The 24,794-nt window shown below is 45.9% G+C and overlaps 1 protein-coding gene across 11 annotated transcripts in view; it reads left to right on the top strand.

The window, feature by feature from the left end:
* The window catches only part of AAK1 (AP2 associated kinase 1), a 244,600-nt gene that overhangs the window by 104,362 nt on the left and 115,444 nt on the right, over window positions 1-24,794 (top strand). For all 11 annotated transcript variants that reach the window (XM_069214196.1, XM_069214193.1, XM_069214195.1 and 8 more), the window contains exons 14-16: window positions 8,832-9,118; window positions 10,082-10,239; window positions 16,736-16,852. In XM_069214196.1, coding sequence (XP_069070297.1) covers window positions 8,832-9,118; window positions 10,082-10,239; window positions 16,736-16,852 — 562 coding nt within the window. The remainder of the gene's footprint in view (window positions 1-8,831; window positions 9,119-10,081; window positions 10,240-16,735; window positions 16,853-24,794) is intronic.

The following is a 24,794-nucleotide window of genomic DNA, read 5'->3' as shown; positions in this document are numbered from 1 at the left end:
ACAGCTTATCTTGATGATATTGCTGTCTTTAGCTCCACCTGGCAGGATCACCTGGTCCACCTGAAGAAGGTTTTGAAGGCTCTGCAATCTGCAGGCCTCTCTATCAAGGCATCCAAATGCCAGATAGGGCAGGGAACTGTGGTTTACTTGGGACACCTTGTAGGTGGAGGCCAAGTTCAGCCACTCCAACCCAAGATCCAGACTATTCTGGACTGGGTAGCTCCAAAAACCCAGACTCAAGTCAGGGCATTCCTTGGCTTGACTGGGTATTACAGGAGGTTTGTGAAGGGATATGGATCCATTGTGACAGCCCTCACTGAACTCACCTCCAAGAAAATGCCCAAGAAAGTGAACTGGACTGTGGAATGCCAACAGGCCTTTGACACCCTGAAACAAGCAATGTGCTCAGCACCAGTTCTAAAAGCTCCAGATTATTCTAAGCAGTTCATTGTGCAGACTGATGCCTCTGAACATGGGATAGGGGCAGTTTTGTCCCAAACAAATGATGATGGCCTTGACCAGCCTGTTGCTTTCATTAGCAGGAGGTTACTCCCCAGGGAGCAGCGTTGGAGTGCCATTGAGAGGGAGGCCTTTGCTGTGGTTTGGTCCCTGAAGAAGCTGAGACCATACCTCTTTGGGACTCACTTCCTAGTTCAAACTGACCACAGACCTCTCAAATGGCTGATGCAAATGAAAGGTGAAAATCCTAAACTGTTGAGGTGGTCCATCTCCCTACAGGGAATGGACTTTATAGTGGAACACAGACCTGGGACTGCCCATGCCAATGCAGATGGCCTTTCCAGGTTCTTCCACTTAGAAAATGAAGACTCTCTTGGGAAAGGTTAGTCTCATCCTCTTTCGTTTGGGGGGGGGTTGTGTAAGGAAATGCCTCCTTGGCATGGTTGCCCCCTGACTTTTTGCCTTTGCTGATGCTATGTTTACAATTGAAAGTGTGCTGAGGCCTGCGAACCAGGCCCCAGCACCAGTGTTCTTTCCCTAACCTGTACTTTTGTATCCACAATTGGCAGACCCTGGCATCCAGATAAGTCCCTTGTAACTGGTACTTCTAGTACCAAGGGCCCTGATGCCAAGGAAGGTCTCTAAGGGCTGCAGCATGTCTTATGCCACCCTGGAGACCTCTCACTCAGCACAGACACACTGCTTGCCAGCTTGTGTGTGCTAGTGAGGACAAAACGAGTAAGTCGACATGGCACTCCCCTCAGGGTGCCATGCCAGCCTCTCACTGCCTATGCAGTATAGGTAAGACACCCCTCTAGCAGGCCTTACAGCCCTAAGGCAGGGTGCACTATACCATAGGTGAGGGTACCAGTGCATGAGCATGGTACCCCTACAGTGTCTAAACAAAACCTTAGACATTGTAAGTGCAGGGTAGCCATAAGAGTATACGGTCTGGGAGTTTGTCAAACACGAACTCCACAGCACCATAATGGCTACACTGAAAACTGGGAAGTTTGGTATCAAACTTCTCAGCACAATAAATGCACACTGATGCCAGTGTACATTTTATTGTAAAATACACCCCAGAGGGCACCTTAGAGGTGCCCCCTGAAACTTAACCGACTATCTGTGTAGGCTGACTAGTTTTAGCAGCCTGCCACAAACCGAGACATGTTGCTGGCCCCATGGGGAGAGTGCCTTTGTCACTCTGAGGCCAGTAACAAAGCCTGCACTGGGTGGAGATGCTAACACCTCCCCCAGGCAGGAATTGTCACACCTGGTGGTGAGCCTCAAAGGCTCACCTCCTTTGTGCCAACCCAGCAGGACACTCCAGCTAGTGGAGTTGCCCGCCCCTCCGGCCAGGCCCCACTTTTGGCGGCAAGGCCGGAGAAAATAATGAGAAAAACAAGGAGGAGTCACTGGCCAGTCAGGACAGCCCTAAGGTGTCCTGAGCTGAAGTGACTCTAACTTTTAGAAATCCTCCATCTTGCAGATGGAGGATTCCCCCAATAGGGTTAGGATTGTGACCCCCTCCCCTTGGGAGGAGGCACAAAGAGGGTGTACCCACCCTCAGGGCTAGTAGCCATTGGCTACTAACCCCCCAGACCTAAACACGCCCTTAAATTTAGTATTTAAGGGCTACCCTGAACCCTAGAAAATTAGATTCCTGCAACTACAAGAAGAAGGACTGCCTAGCTGAAAACCCCTGCAGAGGAAGACCAGAAGACGACAACTGCCTTGGCTCCAGAAACTCACCGGCCTGTCTCCTGCCTTCCAAAGATCCTGCTCCAGCGACGCCTTCCAAAGGGACCAGCGACCTCGACATCCTCTGAGGACTGCCCCTGCTTCGAAAAGACAAGAAACTCCCGAGGACAGCGGACCTGCTCCAAGAAAGGCTGCAACTTTGTTTCCAGCAGCCTTGAAAGAACCCTGCAAGCTCCCCGCAAGAAGCGTGAGACTTGCAACACTGCACCCGGCGACCCCGACTCGGCTGGTGGAGATCCAACACCTCAGGAGGGACCCCAGGACTACTCTGATACTGTGAGTACCAAAACCTGTCCCCCCTGAGCCCCGACAGCGCCGCCTGCAGAGGGAATCCCGAGGCCTCCCCTGACCGCGACTCTTTGAATCCAAAGTCCCGATGCCTGGGAGAGACCCTGCACCCGCAGCCCCCAGGACCTGAAGGACCGGACTTTCACTGGAGAAGTGACCCCCAGGAGTCCCTCTCCCTTGCCCAAGTGGAGGTTTCCCCGAGGAACCCCCCCCTTGCCTGCCTGCAGCGCTGAAGAGATCCCGAGATCTCTCATAGACTAACATTGCGAACCCGACGCTTGTTTCTGCACTGCACCCGGCCGCCCCCGTGCTGCTGAGGGTGAGATTTCTGTGTGGGCTTGTGTCCCCCCCGGTGCCCTACAAAACCCCCCTGGTCTGCCCTCCGAAGACGCGGGTACTTACCTGCAAGCAGACCGGAACCGGGGCACCCCCTTCTCTCCATTCTAGCCTATGTGTTTTGGGCACCACTTTGAACTCTGCACCTGACCGGCCCTGAGCTGCTGGTGTGGTGACTTTGGGGTTGCTCTGAACCCCCAACGGTGGGCTACCTTGGACCAAGAACTGAACCCTGTAAGTGTCCTACTTACCTGGTAAAACTAACAAAAACTTACCTCCCCCAGGAACTGTGAAAATTGCACTGTGTCCACTTTTAAAACAGCTATTTGTCAATTACTTGAAAAGTATACATGCAATTTTTATGATTTGAAGTTCCTAAAGTACTTACCCGCAATACCTTTCGAACAAGATATTACATGTTAAATTTGAACCTGTGGTTCTTAAAATAAACTAAGAAAAGATATTTTTCTATACAAAAACCTATTGGTTGGATTTGTCTCTGAGTGTGTGTACCTCATTTATTGTCTATGTGTATGTACAACAAATGCTTAACACTACTCCTTGGATAAGCCTACTGCTCGACCACACTACCACAAAATAGAGCATTAGTATTATCTATTTTTACCACTATTTTACCTCTAAGGGGAACCCTTGGACTCTGTGCATGCTATTCCTTACTTTGAAATAGCACATACAGAGCCAACTTCCTACAAGTTTGATACCAAACTTCCCAGTTTTCAGTGTAGCCATTATGGAACTGTGGAGTTTGTGTTTGACAAATTCCCAGACTATATACTCTTATGGCTACCCTGCACTTACAATGTCTAAGGTTTTGCTTAGACACTGTAGGGGCATAGTGCTCATGCACATATGCCCTCACCTGTGGTACAGTGCACCCTGCCTTAGGGCTGTTAGGCCTGCTAGAGGAGTGACTTACCTATGCCACAAGCAGTGTGAGGTTGGCATGGCACTCTGAGGGGAGTGCCATGTCAACTTAGTCATTTTCTCCCCACCAGCACACACAAGCTGTGAGGCAGTGTGCATGTGCTGAGTGAGGGGTTGCCAGGGTGGCATAAGACATGCTGCAGCCCTTAGAGACCTTCCCTGGCATCAGGGCCCTTGGTACCAGTCACAAGGGACTTACCTGAGTTCCAGGGTTGTGCCAATTGTGGAGACAAAGGTACAGTTTAGGGAAAGAACACTGGTGCTGGGGCCTGGTTAGCAGGGTCCCAGCACACTTTCAATCATAACTTAGCATCAGCAAAGGCAAAACGTTAAGGGGTAATCATGCCAAGGAGGCATTTCCTTACCCAAGAGGAGATCAAAGTATGCTGGATCCATCTACATGCATTATTACCACCGAGCAAAAGTAAAGAATTTTGGGACTATGTCAACTCTCTACTCAATGGAACAAAAAGTAAAGATAATGTGATATCGGCCAACTCGTGGGAAACCCATGTAGGCAATCTCTATGTGGACCCAGGACACACTACAGGCCTAATCATCACAGGGTGGCTACACGATCTGGATGGCCCAGTAGATATGGCACTAGAGACCACAGTTAAATCAGTGAAAACACTGATCGGTAACATCCGGAGGGATGGAGCTCTGGGACCAAATGGCCTCCCAGGGTGCATAGTCCGAGACTACCAAGATTTTTGGGCTGAACCCTTGAGCACGCTCATCAACTACTGTTTACATCATTCTGTGGTCCCAGAGGCCTGGAAAGGCTCAATTTTGCACCCAATCCAGAAAAAAGGAGACTTCAATCTTCCAGAACACTATAGGCTATTAGCCCTTCTGGATGTGGACAGTAAAGCCTATGCAAAGGTGCTGCTACAAGAGCTGGAAAAACGCAGAGAACAAGATTATACCAATATACCAAACTGGCTTCAGACATAGCTCTTCCACCTTAGACAACGTGTTAGCCATCTCATACCTAGGTCAGAAAGCACTGAAATTATCGGCCCAGCCACTGTATGCTTGTTTCATAGACTATAGCGCAGCCTTTGATGGAGTGGTGCGCCACCCCCTCTGTAAGATGTTAGCAGCATGGGGGATACCAGGAAAACTGCTTGTTTCCTGAATCACACTATACTCCAACACCTGGGTGAGAATCAAGATCACAAACTCACATGTGACCAGGAAAATTTACACAAATAAAGGCTTAAAACAAGGCTGTGTAATTGCGCCTACCCTTTTCAACCTGTACACTGCAGATTTGGGACCGGAACTGCTGATAGGAAACACACTCCCACCGAAACTGGGTAAGACAGCGTGCACCATAATACACGGATGACCTGGTACTGCTTGCTCAGACCAGGATAGGTCTGAAAATGGGCTTGGACATGTTACATAGATACAATGAAAAGAAAGACTTAAGGGCGAATGCAGCAACAACCAAGGTTCTGGTTTTTGGACACCAGACCAAAAAACATCAAAGACAGTGGAAGATTGGCCCACTAATAATAGAAATGGAAGATAAATATCACTACCTCGGAGTCTGGTTATCAAACACGGGGAAAACTTCATACCAGGTAGCGGCAATAAGAACTAAGGCGGAAAGAGCTATCTACGCCTTAGCAAAACTCCATCTTTGGCTACAGTCACCAACACCCCAGGCAATCTGGAGGGTTATTAAAGCAACACTACTCCTGGCTATCACCTACGAACATTTAGCATACCCCGGCAGGATGACGGCATCATTAGAGAAGTGCCAGACGACAGCCTACAAAAGGATATTCCAGACCCCTAATTCAACCAGACAACCAGGGCTACGTTTAGAGTTTAATATAACAAGAATGAACACCCTGTGTAAAATGGATATAATAAGCTCTTTCATTGTGTCTGCGGAGCCAACCCGGATAGCATGAGGGGTTCCCTAAATATAATCAATAAGGATGACACAAGCAGTTGGGCCATCTATCTCAGGCAAGCTGAGGAATATTTCAACTTAGTTCCCACCTATGCACTGGACCCTCTCATATCGAAGGCACTCCTAAAAAAGACTTTGAAAGATCAGGGCATGCAAACTTCTAGAGAAAATGATATAGCCATAATCGGGAATGTCACCGGAGCAGAGGGCTTGGCCGAGTCTTACTTGACCAACAATGTCCAACCATATATGAAAACAGCTCTGGGTTATTCTCAAGAGTGTGCATTGTGCAAATATCTTACTGAATCTATAAGACACCTAGTATGTTGCTGCTTGCGATTGGCCTTGGAGAGACGTCTCCTACTAAAACCGCTTTTCCTGAAATATGGAGTGAAATCATGCATTGAAGCCATAAAGGTAATATTCAGGGCTGACACCCCAAGGGAACTTCCTTGCTTTGGGAAATGTTTTTACCAGTATGAGACTGGCCCTACAGAATGCCCAGAGCCTCCAACATGCAGAATCGAAAAGGGGAGAGGAGGCCACTAAAGAAACATTATTAACAAAGTGGTTTACTCACCCTTGAAAGCTCCCTGATAGCTTGAGACTTCGAGCAAGACCTTGGAGTGATAGGCCAGACTGGGCGTCGCTGTTCGAACTGTCAGCTCTTACCTTTGTATATTACAACTCTGTACTTCCCGCTCCTTACTCACCTATGAAAAGCTCGTTGATAGTTTGAGACTCTGAGTCAGACCTTGACGTGATAGGCCAGACAGGGCATCTCTGTTTGATCCTTCAGTTCTTACTATTGTGCATTACTTTACTCTGTCCTTCCCGCTGTTATCTCAATTTCCACTGTAGTGAAGTCTGGTATAGGCAAGTACTCTTCCATCGCCACGCTTGTGGACTGCACACTAATGGATGAGACTATGCGGTAACATCATGCACTTCCTGTCACCGGCACTCTAGCTTTAAGTTTTTAGATCTATAACATTTAATTTTATCAGACGTTATATAATCAGTCTTTTGCTTGAGCATCTACACTGATATGCAGACAGCATTATAGGTAGACTGCTCACATGTTCAATGCCATTAGAATTGATGACAAGGACGGGCGTCTGATTCTAGTACACTTTGCACTGACACTTGCAATTGAATGCAGTGAAGCAGAGAATATTGTACATGTCTAGAAGTATTTTTATGGTAAATTATATGTATTTTATGAAATGATTTAAAGTAATTATGCAATAAAAGCAACTACTACTATCAATTCAAGGTCTTACCATTTAGGGTAACAACTGCTCTAAGGGTATTCACAAAGTAGTTGCCTCAATCCTCAAGAGACAACACATTCATGTCTTCCCATACTTGGACGGTACTGGAAGGTTGAGTTTTAGCAATGTCTTTTGGTGAAAGTCTATTTTACACTGTGTGAAATATCCACCAAAGTCCTCTTTTCTGTGATGTCTAGAGTTTCATTGTAACTCGAATCTAACGGTGTTGTAATACTTTTCATGTTTACTCTAGCACTCTGTACATCCCTGTGCCTAGTAAACAGATCAATAGATTTGAAAATTACTATTTTAGTAATGTGTTTTTATTAGGGTTCACCCTTTTGCTACCCATCAAAAGTGCTTAATGCTTGTGGTTGCTGGTTGTTACTTCCGATGCTCATTTTTTGGACACTACACTTTATTTTTCATCCTCAGCCTTTGAACAAGAGAGAGAGAAAGGCAGCAAAAGGAGAAAGAAAATGAAAGAGAAATGCAGGAAAAGTGAAAAGAGGGAGCGAGGGGTGGGCGATAGACCCTTCAAGAGTGGGTTAAAGACAGGTGAATGGTGATAGAAAGAGGCATGAAGTGGAAGCAAGGCTGAGCAGCTTTGGTGTAAGGGAGCCCTGGCACTACAGCAGAATCCGCCTGGGGGTCTACTTTAAAAAATCCTTTTGGCACAGTGTCTACTCCGTTTGCTGCTTTTTATTTCTTGGCTTCCTTCAAATGCTTATTTCTTGTCTTTTTAGCTCTCTAGACTGGCTAATTGCACAGATATGAAACTTATGTTAACATCTTAAACGCAAAAGAGATAAAACTTGACATGATTGCATGTTTAAAACAAAAAAAAATGTTTAAGCATTAAAATTGCCAGTGTAAGTCAAGACATCTGGTTATTAAATTGCTGTTCTTGCATTACATAATCTGTGTCTATTTGATAAAAGCCTCAGGTATTTATTCTAAAAGGTATGCTATCTCATGCCAATTGAAGATCAGTCTTTTTTTATGCTTCTGTATTAATCGCTCATGCAAGTTTTTAGAATGTAGCGTCACAATCTGACATGCTTAAACATTAAATGTGGTGCAAATTCAACCTTAAATGAACATAATTTAGAGTTTTGCACTTCTGAGCCGTCTACTGGTGCTGTTTTTTTTCTTTTTAATGCAAAAAACCTTTATAATGGCTAGTAAAGGCATGTAAAAACTATTGAGAAACAGGTCAAGTATGGGTTACTTTTACTCTTAGCAATGTCGGTTTCATTTTTAGAGGAGGTTAACAAAACAGTCTACAGGAAAATAGTTAATAACTTGCTCAAGAAACTCATGCATACTAAATTAACTTTTTTCCAATCTCGTGACTCAGAATGCATAAGATTTAAAAAGATATTAGAAATCCCTATTCTTATACCGTATGATCAATGATGTGCTTATGTATCAATGTATAGCTACATAACTAAATATCAGCATATTTCCATTAACTTCTTCTAATTAATACAAGTATTTGGAATTCCCAGCACACCCACAGTCTGGTTATATCGAGAAAATAGATTCACCAGGAGTTTGCGTTCATTAACCAATTAGAAAGTGGGGCCCATATTTTGTTACATTTACACTAAGCTTTTCTTTCTTTTGCTATTTAGCAAAATTTTATCCTGAAAATAAAATAACATTGTCAGCCACTCACGAAACACAAAAGAATCAGAATTTAGCCAACTGCTGGTGTTAATACAATGCATAAGTGAATAGAGAAGTGGCTTGAGAAGAGGGTGTCCGGCAAAAAGCTTCAAAAGCATGGGACAGCTAACTACACTAATTAATAAAACTTTTTATCCCTTTAGTTGCAAGCACCTCCAAGGCATCACAGGGCTCAGCCCCAGGCTGCAGCAGCAGTAGCAGCAGCAGCAGCAGCAGCAGCACCACCACCAGCACCGGCATCTGCACCAGCACAGGCTACTGCTCCAAAGATGGGTTCCATGACTCCTCCGTCATCACCTAAAACGCAACGCTCTGGCCATCGACGGATCCTTAGCGATGTGACCCACAGTGCTGTTTTCGGGGTGCCTGCCAGTAAATCCACTCAGCTTCTACAGGCTGCTGCTGCTGAGGCCAGCCTCAATAAGTCCAAGTATGTCACAGTCTTGCTTGCATGACCGTGTGGGGTGTGTGTGTGTGTCTGTGTGTGAGATGAACTTGCATAATTCTAGTTAACTTGCATCGCCACTTTTATTTTTAATGAAGCATTCTTGCTCAGTAAACATTTTCAAAACTAAACTAACTTTAAATTGATGTATATATAAAACAAAGTTATTAATGTGTCACACAGGCAATAAAGCTCTTACCTGGTGGGCCATCCTGGTAAGTGTTTTGTGGCAAATGCCATTTTAGTCACAGTCCATAGTTAGCGGGCCAATCAGCCAGTTTCAGAATTCTGCATATTGATATTTCAAAGCTATAACACTTTTTTATATGATGGATGTTAAAAAATTGTGGAAATTACAGAACGTTATATGGGTATGCTTTGAAATTGTCATGAGGAGAAATGGGGGCTTTGGGTTTTGAAGTTCTGCGTATGTGACATACCTGGTAGCCAAGTACAGCAAATTTAGAAGATGGATTGTAGCAGCTGTGATCTTGTTAAAGATGTTAAAAGTATATAAACTGCAGTCCATGCTCTGTGAACAAGGCAAAGGCAAACCAACATGGCTTAGTGGGTAGGGTGGATGTCAGTAGAAGGTGACAATCTCCCATGCTCATCTGATTTTCACTCCTCTCCCCAACCCCTTAGTCATTCCAATATTTTTTTGACGATTCCTTGAGACATGGAGTGGTGGAGATTTGTCCTGTTCACATCTGCACCCTGAGGAAACTAAAGTAATCATTGGGACTATGTGGACACCAGTAGGGGAGATACTCCTCCCAACAGAACAAGAATTTATGAAGCAGAGTAGAAAAATGTAACCAATTCAATGTTTCCTTAAAAGTACTAGTATTGTATGGGTACTCAAAAAGTATCTGTTAAGAAGATTGGGCAAGGAGGGGGCTGAGAATGTGTCAGTGTTCAGGATGATTTTGTATTCTTCCTTTCTAGGTCTGCTACAACTACTCCCTCAGGGTCACCCCGAACCTCACAGCAGAATGTCTACAACCCTCCAGATGTGGCTGGCTGGAATCCCTTTGATGATGACAACTTCTCCAAGTTGACCGCAGAGGAACTCCTCAACAAGGATTTCACCAAGCTTAGTGACAGTGAGTTCATGATAAAAAGGAGAGACACAAGCTTGGAGAGTGTGATTTTGTGGTGCTGAATAAGGGAAGCATAAAGCTCAGAATCTGCATCAGTAAGCAAGGGGAAGATGTTTCAAAGAGCAGGTTCAGCAAGACAAGAAAGAAGATGGGAGACATAGCAAGATTTATGCAGATATTTCTAGAATCTGCAACAGTAAGACGCAAGCGTTTTTTAACTAAAATGTTAAGAGGTTGAAATGTAAAATGGATCCCCATTCTAAGGTTTCATTAAAGTCGATTGTGCACCCTGACACAGGAGTTTCATTTTCTTACCTACTTTAAATAGATTCTTCCACCTTCATTGGTCATGAAACATTGACTTGCCACTCTCTTCCTATTAGGCTCTTACCCACTCCTAAGTGTCTTATCTGCTTCATCTGATAGAGACTTCTAGTTGCAGATTCCTTACCTTAGAATTTTCCCCCAGGCGTGAGACTGGATCCGGATATTTTTTCTTCGAGCAATACCCTTGCGCGTCGGTAGGTGGCGTCTGTTGACTCCACAGGCGTCGTGGTCGCCGTGATGACGTCGGGAGTAGTGCATATACGCCGCCCTCGCGCAGTGACGTCAGTTCTTTCCTTTCCGTGCCACGTGCTGATCCGAGAGAGAGCTACCCTCGGCTATTTTTTGGCTGTATTCGACCGTTTTGTCGAACTTTTTTGGTGCAACCTTTGGTGCGTTGAGGATGTCCCCGAAGACCAGGTTCAAGCCGTGCGAGGACTGTCACCGCATGATGTCAGTGACGGACCCTCATCGTGTTTGCCTGTGGTGCCTCGAGCGCGACCACGACCCGAAGTCGTGCTCCGAGTGCCAGGCAATGCATCCGAAGGCTTTGAGGGAGCGGTCCCTAAAGCTGATGGCGGCCTGGCACTCGACTCCACATAGATACTGATCTCGCTCGAGAGGAAGGTCTCGAGATCGGTCGCAGAGCCATCACCACTCGTCGTCTTCGAAATCTTCGGGTCAAGGTAAGAAGAAGAAGAAGTCCCATTGCTCTCCAACTTCACCCCGTCGCTCGGCTGACACGACGCGGGACAAGCGTCCATGAACTAGGCCTCCGTCCTCGGAGCCTACGTCTGGGTCGATTCCGCGCTTCCCCGAGTTTCCCGGAGCTGGAGCGACCCCCGCCATCTCAAGGAGTTCTAGGAGGCCATGCGCCTCATCTTTGGGCATGCCGACCCCGATATGGCGCCTTCGGGCCCAAGGGGCTTGGCTGAGGGCTGCGGGTTCTGCTTCGGCGGCTTCGGTCCCGGCCACTGAGGTCACCTCCGGATCGGTGCGCGGATCCGCACCCACGCCGGTCGCACAATTGAGACCTTCCCCGGCGCCGGGTCATTTAGCGACGCTCCCGACGTTGGTAGTGCCCTCTATCGACCCAATTCTCATTCCCGACGAGTCAGAGTGGCGTCAACCGACGCCGCCATCGGCTTCGGTGGGCCCCATTCGCCCGAGGTCAGATTCTGACCCATTTTTCTATGGGTACGAATACAGGGAGAAATTGGAGGGGTCCCTGGACGCTTATGAATACCAGGAAGACCCTACTATGGACTGGGCACAGGACTTGGGCGAAGCCAGTGGTCTTGATACTTCTCCTGATGCTGGCATGCTGTCTCCTCCTACCGTGGCTACGGCGGAGGGAGCTACCTATGGTATGGTGGTTAGTAGGGCGGCTGAGGTCCTTTGCCTTGAGCTACCTACTGTTGAAGTCAGGTCTAACCTCCTGACAGAGGTGCTTCAGCCTTGGGCTTCTACTTCAGAACCCCTTCTCCCATTCAATGAGGCCCTAACTGACGTCCTTTTGGGTACATGGTCCAAACCCAACACAGGGGCTCCTGTGAACAGGACGATCGCTCGCCGCTATCGGCCTGCACCGAACGACCCGAAGTTCCTGTCCCAACATCCTACACCTGAGAGTCTTGTTATCCAGGTGTCCTCTTCATCTAGCGCGTTCTCTTCAGCACCCCCGGATAGGAAATCCAAAAGGCTGGAACAATTTGGTAAGAAGTTATTTTCTTCCTCCAGCCTTGCGCTGCGGTCCGTGAATACCGCATGCCTTTTGGGCCGTAATTCCCACTCACTGTGGGATACGGTTGCGCAAGTCCTTCCGCAGATACCGGAGGAGGCCGGTGCTATCGTCTCCCAAGCAGTCAATGATGGGAGAGACGCGGCAAAGTTCACGATCCGTTGTGGGCTGGATACGACCAAGACTTTAGGCAGATCAGTTGCAACGACAGTGGCCTTACGGCGCCATGCCTGGTTACGTACTTTTGGCTTCTCTGGGGATATCCAACAGTCACTCATGGACATGCCCTTTGATGGCACCCTTCTCTTCGGAGACAAAGCGGACTCTGCCTTGGAGAGGTTCAAGGAGTCCCGGGCTACGGCTCGGTCCCTTGGCCTTTCTGCCGCAACACGCCCCCCACAGTCCGCTTTTCGGCCCTTTCGTGGCCATGGAAGGGGCGCTCTGCCGCGTCCTCTACCCAGCCACCGGGCCATGCATGCTGGACAGCCTATGCGCGGCCGGGGGCGCGGAATCCCACGTGTTCGTGGGACTGGGAACCAGAGGTCTGTCCAGTCCACCTCTGCACCTGCTGCAGCCTCCAAACCTTCCTAGTCCGTCCCCTCATTCCCACCCAGTAGGTGGCAGAATCTGCCATCACCTGCCCCACTGGGAACATATAACCATGGACGGGTGGGTTTTGCAGATCATTCAGAAGGGCTACTCCCTCCCTTTCGAATCTGCACCACCACACATGCCGCCATCCTTCCATCCCCTTTCGGAGGATCATTTGGTGCTTCTCCGCCAGGAAGTCGCAGCTCTCTTGGCCAAGGGAGCTATAGAAAGGGTCCCTGTGCCAAAAGTAGGTTGTGGTTGTTATTCCTACTACTTTCTGATACCAAAGAAGGACAAAGGCTTGCGTCCTATCCTAGATCTTCGGGACCTGAACTACTTCCTCAAGAAGGAGAAGTTCAAGATGCTCACCCTGGCTCAGGTTCTGTCTGCCTTAGACCCAGGAAACTGGATGGTAGCGTTGGACTTGCAGGACGCTTATTTCCACATCCCCATCCTGCCTGCCCACAGGCGTTACCTATGATTCGTGGTAGGTCACAAGCACTTTCAATTTACCGTGCTCCCTTTCGGCCTTACCAGTGCCCCTCGGGTGTTCACGAAAGTGATGGCGGTGGTTGCAGCTCATCTGTGCAGGTTAGGGGTCTCAGTCTTCCCCTACCTAGACGACTGGCTGTTGAAGGCGCCTTCGCCCCTGACAGTTGTCTCCCACCTTCAGACTACGGCAAACCTCCTGCACCAGCTGGGGTTCACTATCAACGTGCCGAAGTCACACCTGACCCCCCACTGTCAGACGCTCCCTTTCATCGGAGCAGTTCTGGACACAGTGCGGTTTCAGGCTTATCCTCCCCAAAAGCGAGTCCAAGACATTCAGGCTATGATTCCGATCTTTCTGTCTTGGTCTTGGGTTTCAGTGAGACAGACTCTGAGGCTGCTGGGCCTCTTGGCCTCCCGCATCCTGCTATTAACACATGCCAGGTGGCATATGCGGGCTCTGCAGTGGGACTTGAAGTTCCAGTGGGCGCAGCATCAGGGGAATCTCACCGGCATGGTCCAGATCTCGGAGGGGACTGCAAAAGACCTGCAGTGGTGGCTTTCGAATCCCAATTGGGTCACTGCCAGATCCCTCTCCCTTTCCCACCCAGATCTCTCTATAGTGGCAGATGCATCGCTTCTGGATTGGGTTGGCCACATGGGAGAGGCGGAGATCAGAGGTCTCTGGTCTCCAGCGGAGTCGGGACTCCACATAAATTTGCTGGAGCTCCGAGCGATCAGACTTGCGTTAAAAACATTCCTTCCCTCTCTCACAGGGAAAGTAGTGCAGGTGTTCACGGACAACACTACCGCCATGTGGTACTCCAATAAACAAATCGGGGTAGGGTCCTGGACCCTTTGTCAGGAGGCCCTACGCCTCTGGACATGGCTCGAACATCAGGGCATTACCCTGATGGTTCAACATCTGGCGGGCTCTCAATGCCAGAGCAGACGAACTTGGCCTCCGACACACTGATCACGAATGGCGTCTCCATCCGGAGGCGGCGCACGGTCTCTTTCTCAAGTGGGGAGAGCCTTGGTTAGATCTGTTTGCCTACGCAGAGAACGCGCAATGTCAGCTATTTTGCGCGTTGGAGTTTCCAAGGCGGCACACGCTCGGAGACGCTTTTCATCTCGAGTGGAACTCCGGTCTTCTTTACGCCTTGTCGCCTATCCCTCTTCTGCCCAGAGTTCTCAAGAAAATCAAGAGCGACCGGGCCCAAGTTATCTTGGTAGCTCCAGACTGGGCTCGAAGAGTGTGGTATCCAGAGCTATTGAGCATGCCCATTGATCCTCCACTCAGACTTCCTCATCGGGCGGATCTTCTGTCGCGGCAGCAGGGGACTGTCCTTCACCCGAACCTGTCCAACCTCCGCCTTCATGCATGGAGATTGAGCGGCAACAGTTGACAGCATTTGCCCTTCCACCCGAAGTCTGCAATGTTATCTTGGCAGCCAGGCGTCCATCGACTAAAACTGTATACGCCTGTCGTTGGAATAAATTTGTGGCATGGTGCACCAACAAATCTGTTGACCCACTATCTGCCCCTCTTTCAGAGGTTCTTCTATTCATTCTTTTCTTAGCTCAGCAGGGCTCTGCATTGGGCACCCTTAAGGGGTATCTATCTGCCATTTCCGCCTTTCTTAGGCTTCCTGATCAGCCCTCACTCTTTAAATCTCCTCTTGTGAGTAGGTTCTTAAAGGGGCTCACCCACTTATTTCCTCCCACTCCCTTCATCATGCCTCAGTGGGATCTTAATCTTGTGCTTACTTACTTGATGTGTACCCCCTTTGAGCCAATGCATAATTGTCCCTTACGGCTCCTCATACTCAAAACTGTCTTTCTCATCGCCATCACCTCTGCTCGCAGGGTGAGTGAGCTTCAGGCCCTTTCTTCAAAGCCTCCATACTTGTCCGTGCACCCCGACAAAGTGGTGTTACGCTCTAGGGCTTCCTTCCTTCCTTCCTAAGGTGGTTACACCGTTTCATGTAGGCCAGTCCATCACTTTTCCTACCTTCTGCGCACCCCCACATCCTTCCCATGAGACTCCAGCTTCTGGACCCAAAAAGAGCGTTGTCGTTCTATCTCAATCGCACTAAAGACTTCCGGGTGGACTATAAACTCTTTGTTGGCTATGTGGGTGCGAGGAAAGGGAAGGTGGTGCAGAAACGTACCATCTCTCGATGGGTGCTTCTTTGCATCAAAATGTGCTACCCTTTGGCGAAAAAGCAACCTACTGACAGCTTGCAGGCTCATTCTACCAGGGCCACTGCTGCATCCACTGCATCAGCATGCAGAGTTCCTGTCCTGGATATCTGTCAGGCAGCTACGTGGGCGTCTCTGCACACGTTTGCTAAGCATTACTGCCTGGACAGTCAGGTCCGTCGAGGCGGTTACTTTGGTCGTTCGGTCCTGCAGGACTTTCTAGTATGATCTTAGTTCGCAGCCCACCACAGAGGATGGCATTGCTTGGGTATCTATTCTAAGGTAAGGAATCTGCAACTAGAGGTCTCTATCAGATGTACAAGTTACTTACCTTCGGTAACGAAATATCTGGTAGAGACATATTCTAGTTGTAGATTCCTTACCGCCCACCCATCCTCCCTGCTTGCGAACGGATTTCTAGGGACAGGGATTCCCCCTTTCAGGTCCTTAGCTCTGGCGCACCAATCTCAGTGTTCTTAGCGGCTCTGCGCTCTGGCGTGGAAAGTTGGTAAAAGAAACTGACGTCACTGCGTGAGGGCGGCGTCTATGACTACTCCCGACGTCATCACGGCGACCACAATGCCTATGACGCCTGCGGAGTCGACCGACGCCACCTACCGATATGCAAGGGTATTGCTCGAAGAAAAAAATCTCCGGATCCAGTCTGACGCCTGGGGGAAAATTCTAAGGTAAGGAATCTGCAACTAGAATATGTCTCTACCAGATATTTCGTTACTGAAGGTAAATAACATTATGATGTATTTGGACTGTTGTCCTACATGCAGTATACTCTGCCCTAAGAGGCTCTCTCCTTTCCTACTAGCCCTCATCCTTTCCTGATAGCCTTTCTTTGTTTCTTTAGATTCTAATCTTTTTGAAGAAGCTTCACTGCTCATCCCAGAGACATTATGTCTGCCTTATCTCATTGTGAGACAGATCGTTCTCCTTCCCGTTTGTTTAAAGATTTATCTCAATTCACGTGCTCCAAGTTGGGAAATTAATTCTGAAAAAGTTGTTTGTTGCACATCCGTTGCTTCTGTAACACTCTTGCAAACTACCAGAACCAGGAAAGGGCCCTTAATCCTTCACTCAGGCAGAAACCTGAACTGTGTTCGTGGATTATGCTAACATCCTGTTTCTCTGTTTCAGCCAAACCTCCAGATATGCTTGGTAGTTCAACAGAGACTCTGCTCGTCGGATTTGAGGCATCACCAGTCGTATCACAGGCAGAGACCTTTGGGCCTAATTTGTTTGCAGTGGTGCAAGGTAAGCCTTGGAAAGGCTTGAAGAAGTACCTTTGATTTCAGGACTCTCAATGCATGTAGAGAGTCTACGTTAATTCACAAGTGTATTCCCACACTTCATCAAAATGGCAAGCTCATTTGCTGTGAAATAATTGTCTCCTTAACATTGGAGTACTTAGGTAACGTCTTTTACAGAATTGCAAGTTCCCACCTACATACATCTCGCCCACATATTTGTTAGTAGAATGCACCCCTTATATTACCACACCTCAAATCTTTGATAATTAACCTATCTTCATTAAGTGTCTGGTAATGGTGTTGTGCCTTTTTATGAATACCAGTGCTTCTGCTCCTCCTTTTTGGGTATTGAGTTGGTACTTGGGCTTTACAGTATCCACAGCGTTATTCACTTTCTGTTTCCCTCGCAAACACATCTATTTTAATTACAGAGGTTTATACACAAGTTCATTTAAATCCACCAAACTAATTATGTTTGACATCTGTTGTAGATCACATGCAATGTAGTACCCTGCTCATTTAGTGGCGGGTTTGCAATTATACAAATTGTTCTCTTTAAGAGTTTGTTTCGGTTTTGAGAATGACTTGTGACCACATAGCCGAAACACACAATCTCAATTTATCAACATGCAAACTCCACCTGAGATTATGTTGTTACTGCTGTCTCTGTTAGAACTAAAGTTTGGGTGCTCGGCCTTCGCAACCTTGACTGGTAAAAAATTTAATTTTGAGTCATGCAACAGTGACTAGATGGTACTAAACAAAATCCACAATTTCATCAACGTGTCAGAGAAATATCAAATTGATCCATCAAGAAATGTTGAATCCTGCATGCTTGCATTTTAGTTCGTATGAGAATGACTATTTGAGGAGAGAGAATGTAAAATACAATTTTTGCGTTCACTGTCATAGGAACTTGGCAAGATCTGATTAGCTTCTGACACATAATATGTGCCTTTATTAAGATCACAATGAAGAAAGCAGTATGGTGTGTCAGCATTTCTGTTAGGCTTGCATCCCTGCCGTGGAGTAAAAAGGATCAAGACGCAACAGCTTTGGGTCTCTAAGAGGACTTTGATGCAAACAAGGATTCTATAGTCCAGCAAAGGTAAATCTAGAGAAAGATGCATCATTTTCATATGATGTGTCTGTACAAGAATTTGTATTGAGACTTAAATCCACAGAGGTGTAGAAACTCCATCTCATGTTGGGTGTCACCAGCACGAGGGTCACTTGGAGCACATGCTACAACCTAAAAAGGGCCAAACAGACTCATTCCAAATCTCGACATCCATCAACTGCCAGGGTACTGAAACCCTTCCTTGAGGCACAAGGTTTGGTCTAAAAATAGCTTTGACACCAAAGGATGATTGGACTCAAAAAGGCCGATACTGAATGAGTTTCCTCTTCATGGCCTACTTTGGGTATTGACAGACTCTAAGCACCAAAAATATCTTTGTCCCCCAAAAGAGTACAAGAAAAATATTCACAAATCCTCCACACAACGATACAACAGATAGTGAGAGACTAGAATCAAAAATGCTCTTTTATCTACACTGGTACAGGTATATTCTAGAAATACCTCAGAACAATGTGTTTAGGCCTACAAATGTAGCCAAATCAATCATTCCTTTAACATACAATCTACCACCTCAGTTAAATGTGGAATCAAACGAAAAATAACATTTGCACTGTAGATTTTTTTTTTTTTTTTAGATACACCAGAATCACATTCTGAAGCATCTTTAAAGCCATTGAACCCAACATGCAGCCCATAGAACATCAAACATGTGCTCCACAGGACACAATTCCTTATTCACCATCTATACTCCCACCTCAAAAGGACACAGATAAAGAGGAGGACCACAGTCAACCATGTAAAGATCTGGTTCCATGGACCAAGGGTACCTGGTAAATGTACTAAACTGAGTGAGATGTTAAGATCCTATGGAGCAGTATCCCATTTCAGCATCAACCAACAGACAACGCTTTTTCTTATGTTGCATTAATTCACTAAGCTGCTCTTTGGCATAGTGTAACTATTGTTCTGAACAAGAGGAAAATGATTTCCTCTCAGAAACATTGCCCAAGACTGTCCAGCCTCCTGTCCACTGTCTACCCCCTGTAAAAACAGGTTTAAACTCTGCAGAACATTTTAAAAGCCCAGTGAAGACACAACGTAGAACACCTAGACATAAGTGCAAATATAAAACTGAACTGGATCATCCAATTTAGGCTTGTAACCCCGCTGGAGTACTTGGTCACACAGATCAGAATAAATCCATTAAAGAATGAGAGCAAGTGCCTTAATGAAAAAGGGAAAATAGTGGAATCACCTGTATGATGCATTAAAACTTTCAGGCACTTCTAAGCTGGTATGACCATTTCCACTGGAATGAAATGAGAGTTCCTTAAACACCAACCTGAAAAATATCCAAGGAGCGGACATTGACAGAAAATGAATAATCATTTCCTATACAGGCATGCACAGGTCTTTAGATGCTCTAATTGTCTTGCTCCAAGTCAACAGCAATGTCCATGCACATTGCTGCCGCTGGCTATGTATTTGTGGGTTGTAGCCTGAAGTACAGCTATGCATCCTAGACCTACAGGTTGATGACAACATGTGTATGAGGTCCTTGACAAATATAACTAGTATTTGCAATGCAATGGGTCTCGCATTTGCTCGAGTTAGAGCTATTAGAGTTTTAAACTCCTAACCAGACTTTTCTTGCCACATAAACTGAAAAGTAAAACAGTTTAACATAAGCGAGCTGACGGATGCCATGAGCACGAAGCAGACACACTAAAGGAAACAGAAGTTCGCTTGCAGTGAAACGTATCCGCAAACGAGCAATTATCCATGTAACCGGCAAAAGTGCAGTTATCAATGTAACCAGCAAAAGTGCAATTGTGTGTGTAACGGGGTCAATGTCATGCGCAGCGCTTGATTACTGCCCAGTAAGATTGCGCTGCCTACGAAATAAAAATAAAAAGTAGTCCAGAAACCATACAGAAAACATCGAGCCTTGTATGTTTTCAGTAGCTGGCTGGGGCACTCAAGGAGGGCTAAACACCGAAATAGGCATGACGAGTGCATGCTTTTCACTAATGAAATCAAGTGAATTTTAAAAGACAAGCCCACGAACCAACCAAACATATGGGCATGGTTAAAAGCCCATAGAGAGATTACACCAGGGACAGAGCGCTTTGCGCGCTCTACTCTAAAAAAGGACACTGACACTGACACCACCAAATCAGTGGATGGCATTCAGCAGCCAAGCCTATTAAACCGATGCCAACAAACAGTGTGTCACGCCGCTAAACAGACAAGTGTTAGAGGTTCCCATATTCTCTACCCCAAGCGCAACAGCAACACAACCATAAAACCAGCTTTTTCAGATGTGGATTGCAGCCTGAAGTACAACTATGCATCCTAGACCTTCAGGATGATAGCAACATGTATAAAAAGGACACTGACTCCACCAAATCAGTGGATGGCATTCAGCAGCCAAGCCCATTAAAATGATGCCAAAAAACACAGCGTGGCACGCCTTTATACCGACAAGCATTAAAGAGGATACCATATTCTCTACCCCAAGTGGAACTATACCACCACCACCACAAAAAAAGCTCTTTCAGATGGGGAATTTTGTGGGAACAATATAGGCAACTGCAGAGGCACCAATCCATAGGCAATGTCTGCTGGATCCATACAGTGACTGTGTGTTCATTTTCCCTGAGCACAAAACAATTGTTGGGGTAGGGTTTGGGTAGTAGCCTCATAAGTGAAGGAGAGCAATTACAGGGAAATGGGTATTTTCCTCTGTGCTGCACAGCTCCTACATCCCTATTCACACAAGCAAAGAACCTATGCTGGAATTGCTGGAAGAGATTCACTCACTGTTAAGGGAGCAAGAAAGGAAATACTATTACATCAAAGAGGACAGGGAGTATACACCATGTATTTCCTCATACCAAAGAGGGACTACTCAACATGTCCCATCTTGGATGTGCAAATCTTCTTCCTGAAGGCCATATATTTCAAAATGTAAATGTTGCAGAAAGCCATCCTGCGTACAAGGGGCACTCCAAGGACACCTGTTTTTTTAAATTTTTTATTATTCTTCAGATTAAATGCAAGTAACTTTGGTTTATGGCAGGTGCAAAGCAATACCACTTCAGTTTTACATTTTGGCAAAAAAGCTGCCCCAAGAGTGTTTACAAAATGTCTTGCTGTGATGGAGGCTTATATTCACCAGCAGGGTATTTATTTGTATCCTTATCTAGACAATTGGCTAATAAAAGAGAATACAGCACAACAATGTCTGTCTCACAAACAAAGAACAGTGAACCAAATTCATTAGGGTTCACTGTAAATTTAAAAAAGTCCCATGTACAGCCATTGCACCTCCAGAATTATCTAGGTGGAACCCTGAAGACCCAATTAGCTTACTTTTTCTCATGACTGGATAATCACAGATATCCCAGGCAATGATTGCAACTTTCCAGGGAATGGCGATAAAACTGGTGGGTATTATGGCTTAATGAATAGTGTTAGTTCCTAATGCACATCTCCTAATTGTTCTATTGCATGAGTGTCTAGCATCCCAGTGGTGCAGGCATCTGGTGATTGGGAGGATCTAGTATTGTTGCCTCAAATCTTTTGGATGCTTTTGAGATGGAACACACACAAAATGTCCTAATAAGGTGACACTTTCTAAATCCGCATCCTCTCATAAGACTCAAAGCGAGTAATGAACGATAAGCATCAGTGTAAGGACCATTCATTCATGTCCTCAAAAACATGTTGTCTTGAGTACATACACATGGTTGCATCAAAAGGTTGCATCATCTTTTCACCTCATAGTGCTGAATGTCCAGTTGTTCTTTTGAAATCCTGCAAGCAGAGCAGAAAGGGCACTGCATACTCTGGATGTCAAACATGCACTTGTGTACTACATTGATGGAACTATGCATTGTCAGGCAATAATTATTAGTCTCTTTAGTTCCCACACATTGCGGGAAACCTATTTTGAAAGGAGACCTAGCCAGATGAATTGCGCATTGCATTCAAGTATTTTATTCACATACAAACCGATAACTGACCGACATCTCACATGTGCTTTCAATTCGTAAAAAGAGGACACCATAGCTTTTCTTGGCAGCATCCCACTTATGGATATTTGGAAGGCGGCAACCTCTGCTTGCGCATTCACTAAACATTATTTTAAGAACTTGTTTTTTTTTATTTAAGGGGTAATAACCCTTCTCAAGCAACAACTACAATCCTTGTCAGGGTGAAACACAAAAGTCACTAAATTAACCTCTGATTAACTCTCTGGAAGCATGGCAGAAAAGCAGTCAGGCTAACTTAGAGGTTCTCTGTTAATTATTTATTCAGCACAGCACACAAACAGTAATAAAGTGAAAACGCAACACAAGATATCCCACGCCAATTAAGAAAAGTAGAGTAAAATTCAATAAATAAAATGAGACCAAAACAACAAAAATCCAATCAAATCTGGAGATATGCAATTTTAAAGTATTAAAGAAGAAATAGTGGCAAAAAGGAGAAACTGTTAACTGTGGGTATTTGGTCAAACCTGACCAGGACAAAGTCACAGGTTCAGGTCAACCACATAAGAGTTAGGGCCAGATACAGGGGCCAGGTGAGACCTGCTGAAAAAGTTACCTCTCAAGTTTTGGCGTGGAGAGTTCAGAACTTCAGGCTTTCAGAGGAGGATATCAAATGATGCCAGCAAAGGGGCCAGGAACTCGGGAGGCACCTCTTGGGGATCATTAACTCACTCCAGCCTAGATCAGCAAGGCTCAGGCAGGTCCAGTGCATGGCCAGGCAGGGCAAGTTGCAAGTCCAGACAGATCCAGTTGCAGCAGGTCAGCTGGGCAGTTGCAGGAATGTCTCCAAAGTTCCTAGCTCAGAACAGGAGGTCAGTCAGGTCTTCCTGGGAACAAGGAGATGGTTCTCTCCATTCAAGCAGCAAGTCCGGCCTCAAGCACTAGGGCAGCCCTCTGAGAAACAAGGGAAGCCTCAAGCAGCAGGGCAGTCCTCTGATAGCAGCAGGATAGTTGTCTGAGAAGCACAGCCGGCCTTAAGCACCAGGGCAGCCCTCTGACAAGGCAGACCTCATACAGCAGGACTGTCCACTGAAGTACAAGACAGTCCTTTTGGGGGTCATCTACAGGTCCAGGAGTGAAGTGAAGAGTTGGTCTGGGAGTCCAGTATTTATACCTGGTGCCAGCCTTTGTAGTGGGAGAAACAGCTAGGTCCTTCTATATCTTGTGCTGGAGGCAGCTTCTTTGAAATGCACTTGGGGTGACTCCAGCCCAAACATCCTGACAGGATTGACCATTCTGCCAATACCTAGTCTTCCTTTGTCTCACTGTCTGGGAGGAATGCACAAAGGCCAGCTGCCATGCTAATCAGGCATGTGACCCAGGACACATGCTTTCTAAAAGTGGCAATTTCACAATTGTGACTTAAAATCTTACTTTACTATTAAAGAGAGTTGTAAATTACAATTCTTTTGGGACCAAACATGCCATTGGTACCTGTTCCCAATCAAGGTTAGCGCTTATTAAATGGAATAAGGTAACCCAGTGGTGTCCTATGGGAGAGGTAGTACTCAAAGTAGTAAACAAATGCAGGAACTTTTCACTACCACGACATATAAAATGTAAAAGTACATACCAACTTTTTAAATACCATCTACCCTGCCTTATGGGTTGTTTAGGGCCTACCCTAGGGGTGACACATATGTTTTAAAAAGGTAGGCTTAGGCCTGTTGGAAGGTTTCTTTTGGCAGGTCAAATTAACAGTTTAAAACTGTACATAGAATTCAATGTGAGGCGTGTTTGAAAAGGCTACTTTTTGTGGGTGGCACAACACGTTCTGCAGGTCCACTAGTACCATTTAATTTACACGGCCTGAGTGCATTTGTACCACTTTACTAGGGACGTGTAACTAAATAAAATGGGCCAGTCAGGTGCAAGCCATTTTTACCATATTTAAGAGTTAGCACAAGATGTTAGCTGTGGTTTCCTGTGATAAAGTGCACAAAGTCCTAAAGCCAACAAAGCTCAATTTCAGTAAACAGGAAGGGGAGAAGGCAAAAGGTTTTGTGTAAAACCACCCTAAAGTCTGTCAGGCTTAACAATTTTTTGTTTACATTATTGGAAAAAAAGATGCTCAAATGAGCCAAACAGTTTTAAAGACATTATTTACTACAAATAGCTCTACTTTCTATCAACCTCAGCCCTAAGTGAATGGAGCGCTCCTTTTATGTGGGTGCACAGCATTTGATATAAAACAGCATGCTACAAACTGAAAATATAACTCACCACTAACCAACAGTTTGCAGCCTGTTGTATTGTAGATTCACATGTGCCACGCATGTCTGACCAAACTGTAAAGCAGGGGTGTTGGTAGTTTGCTTTTACAAGCATTACATACTCAATAGGTACAAACAGACACACCCGTTGGATTGAGGAAAAATACACAATGATTTAAAATGGAGTCTGCGTGATGTGTCGTTTTGGGTTTTGGCTATGTGATCATGAGTCATTCTGAAAACTGGTACTTAAACTCTTAAAGTAAACTCCTAGCAGTAATCCAGACCCACCACTGTCTAGTATGATAGCACACAGCATGTGATCTATATCATGACAGATTGCAAACTTGTACAGTTAAGTCACATTTGTTAATACTTAGTCTATTGATCTGCATTTTAGTAATTAGAATACACTTCTCTGAAAATCTTGTTAGTTGTGTTTCATTTTCTCACCTCAGTTTATCTGTCTGTACAATGTTTGGAGATTGGTTGTACTTGACCCATCTTGGGCATTCTATCTCAGATGCCATGTAGTGTATAATAATATTTGAACATGCGATTCCTCCTTGCTGACCCATCCTTGCTCTGTGTTCT

Source organism: Pleurodeles waltl, chromosome 11 (assembly GCF_031143425.1).
Source record: "Pleurodeles waltl isolate 20211129_DDA chromosome 11, aPleWal1.hap1.20221129, whole genome shotgun sequence".
NCBI classification, from domain to species: Eukaryota; Metazoa; Chordata; class Amphibia; order Caudata; family Salamandridae; genus Pleurodeles; species Pleurodeles waltl.
The sequence above is the reverse complement of the archived record's forward strand: the minus strand, read 5'-3'. Positions and strand labels throughout refer to the sequence as shown.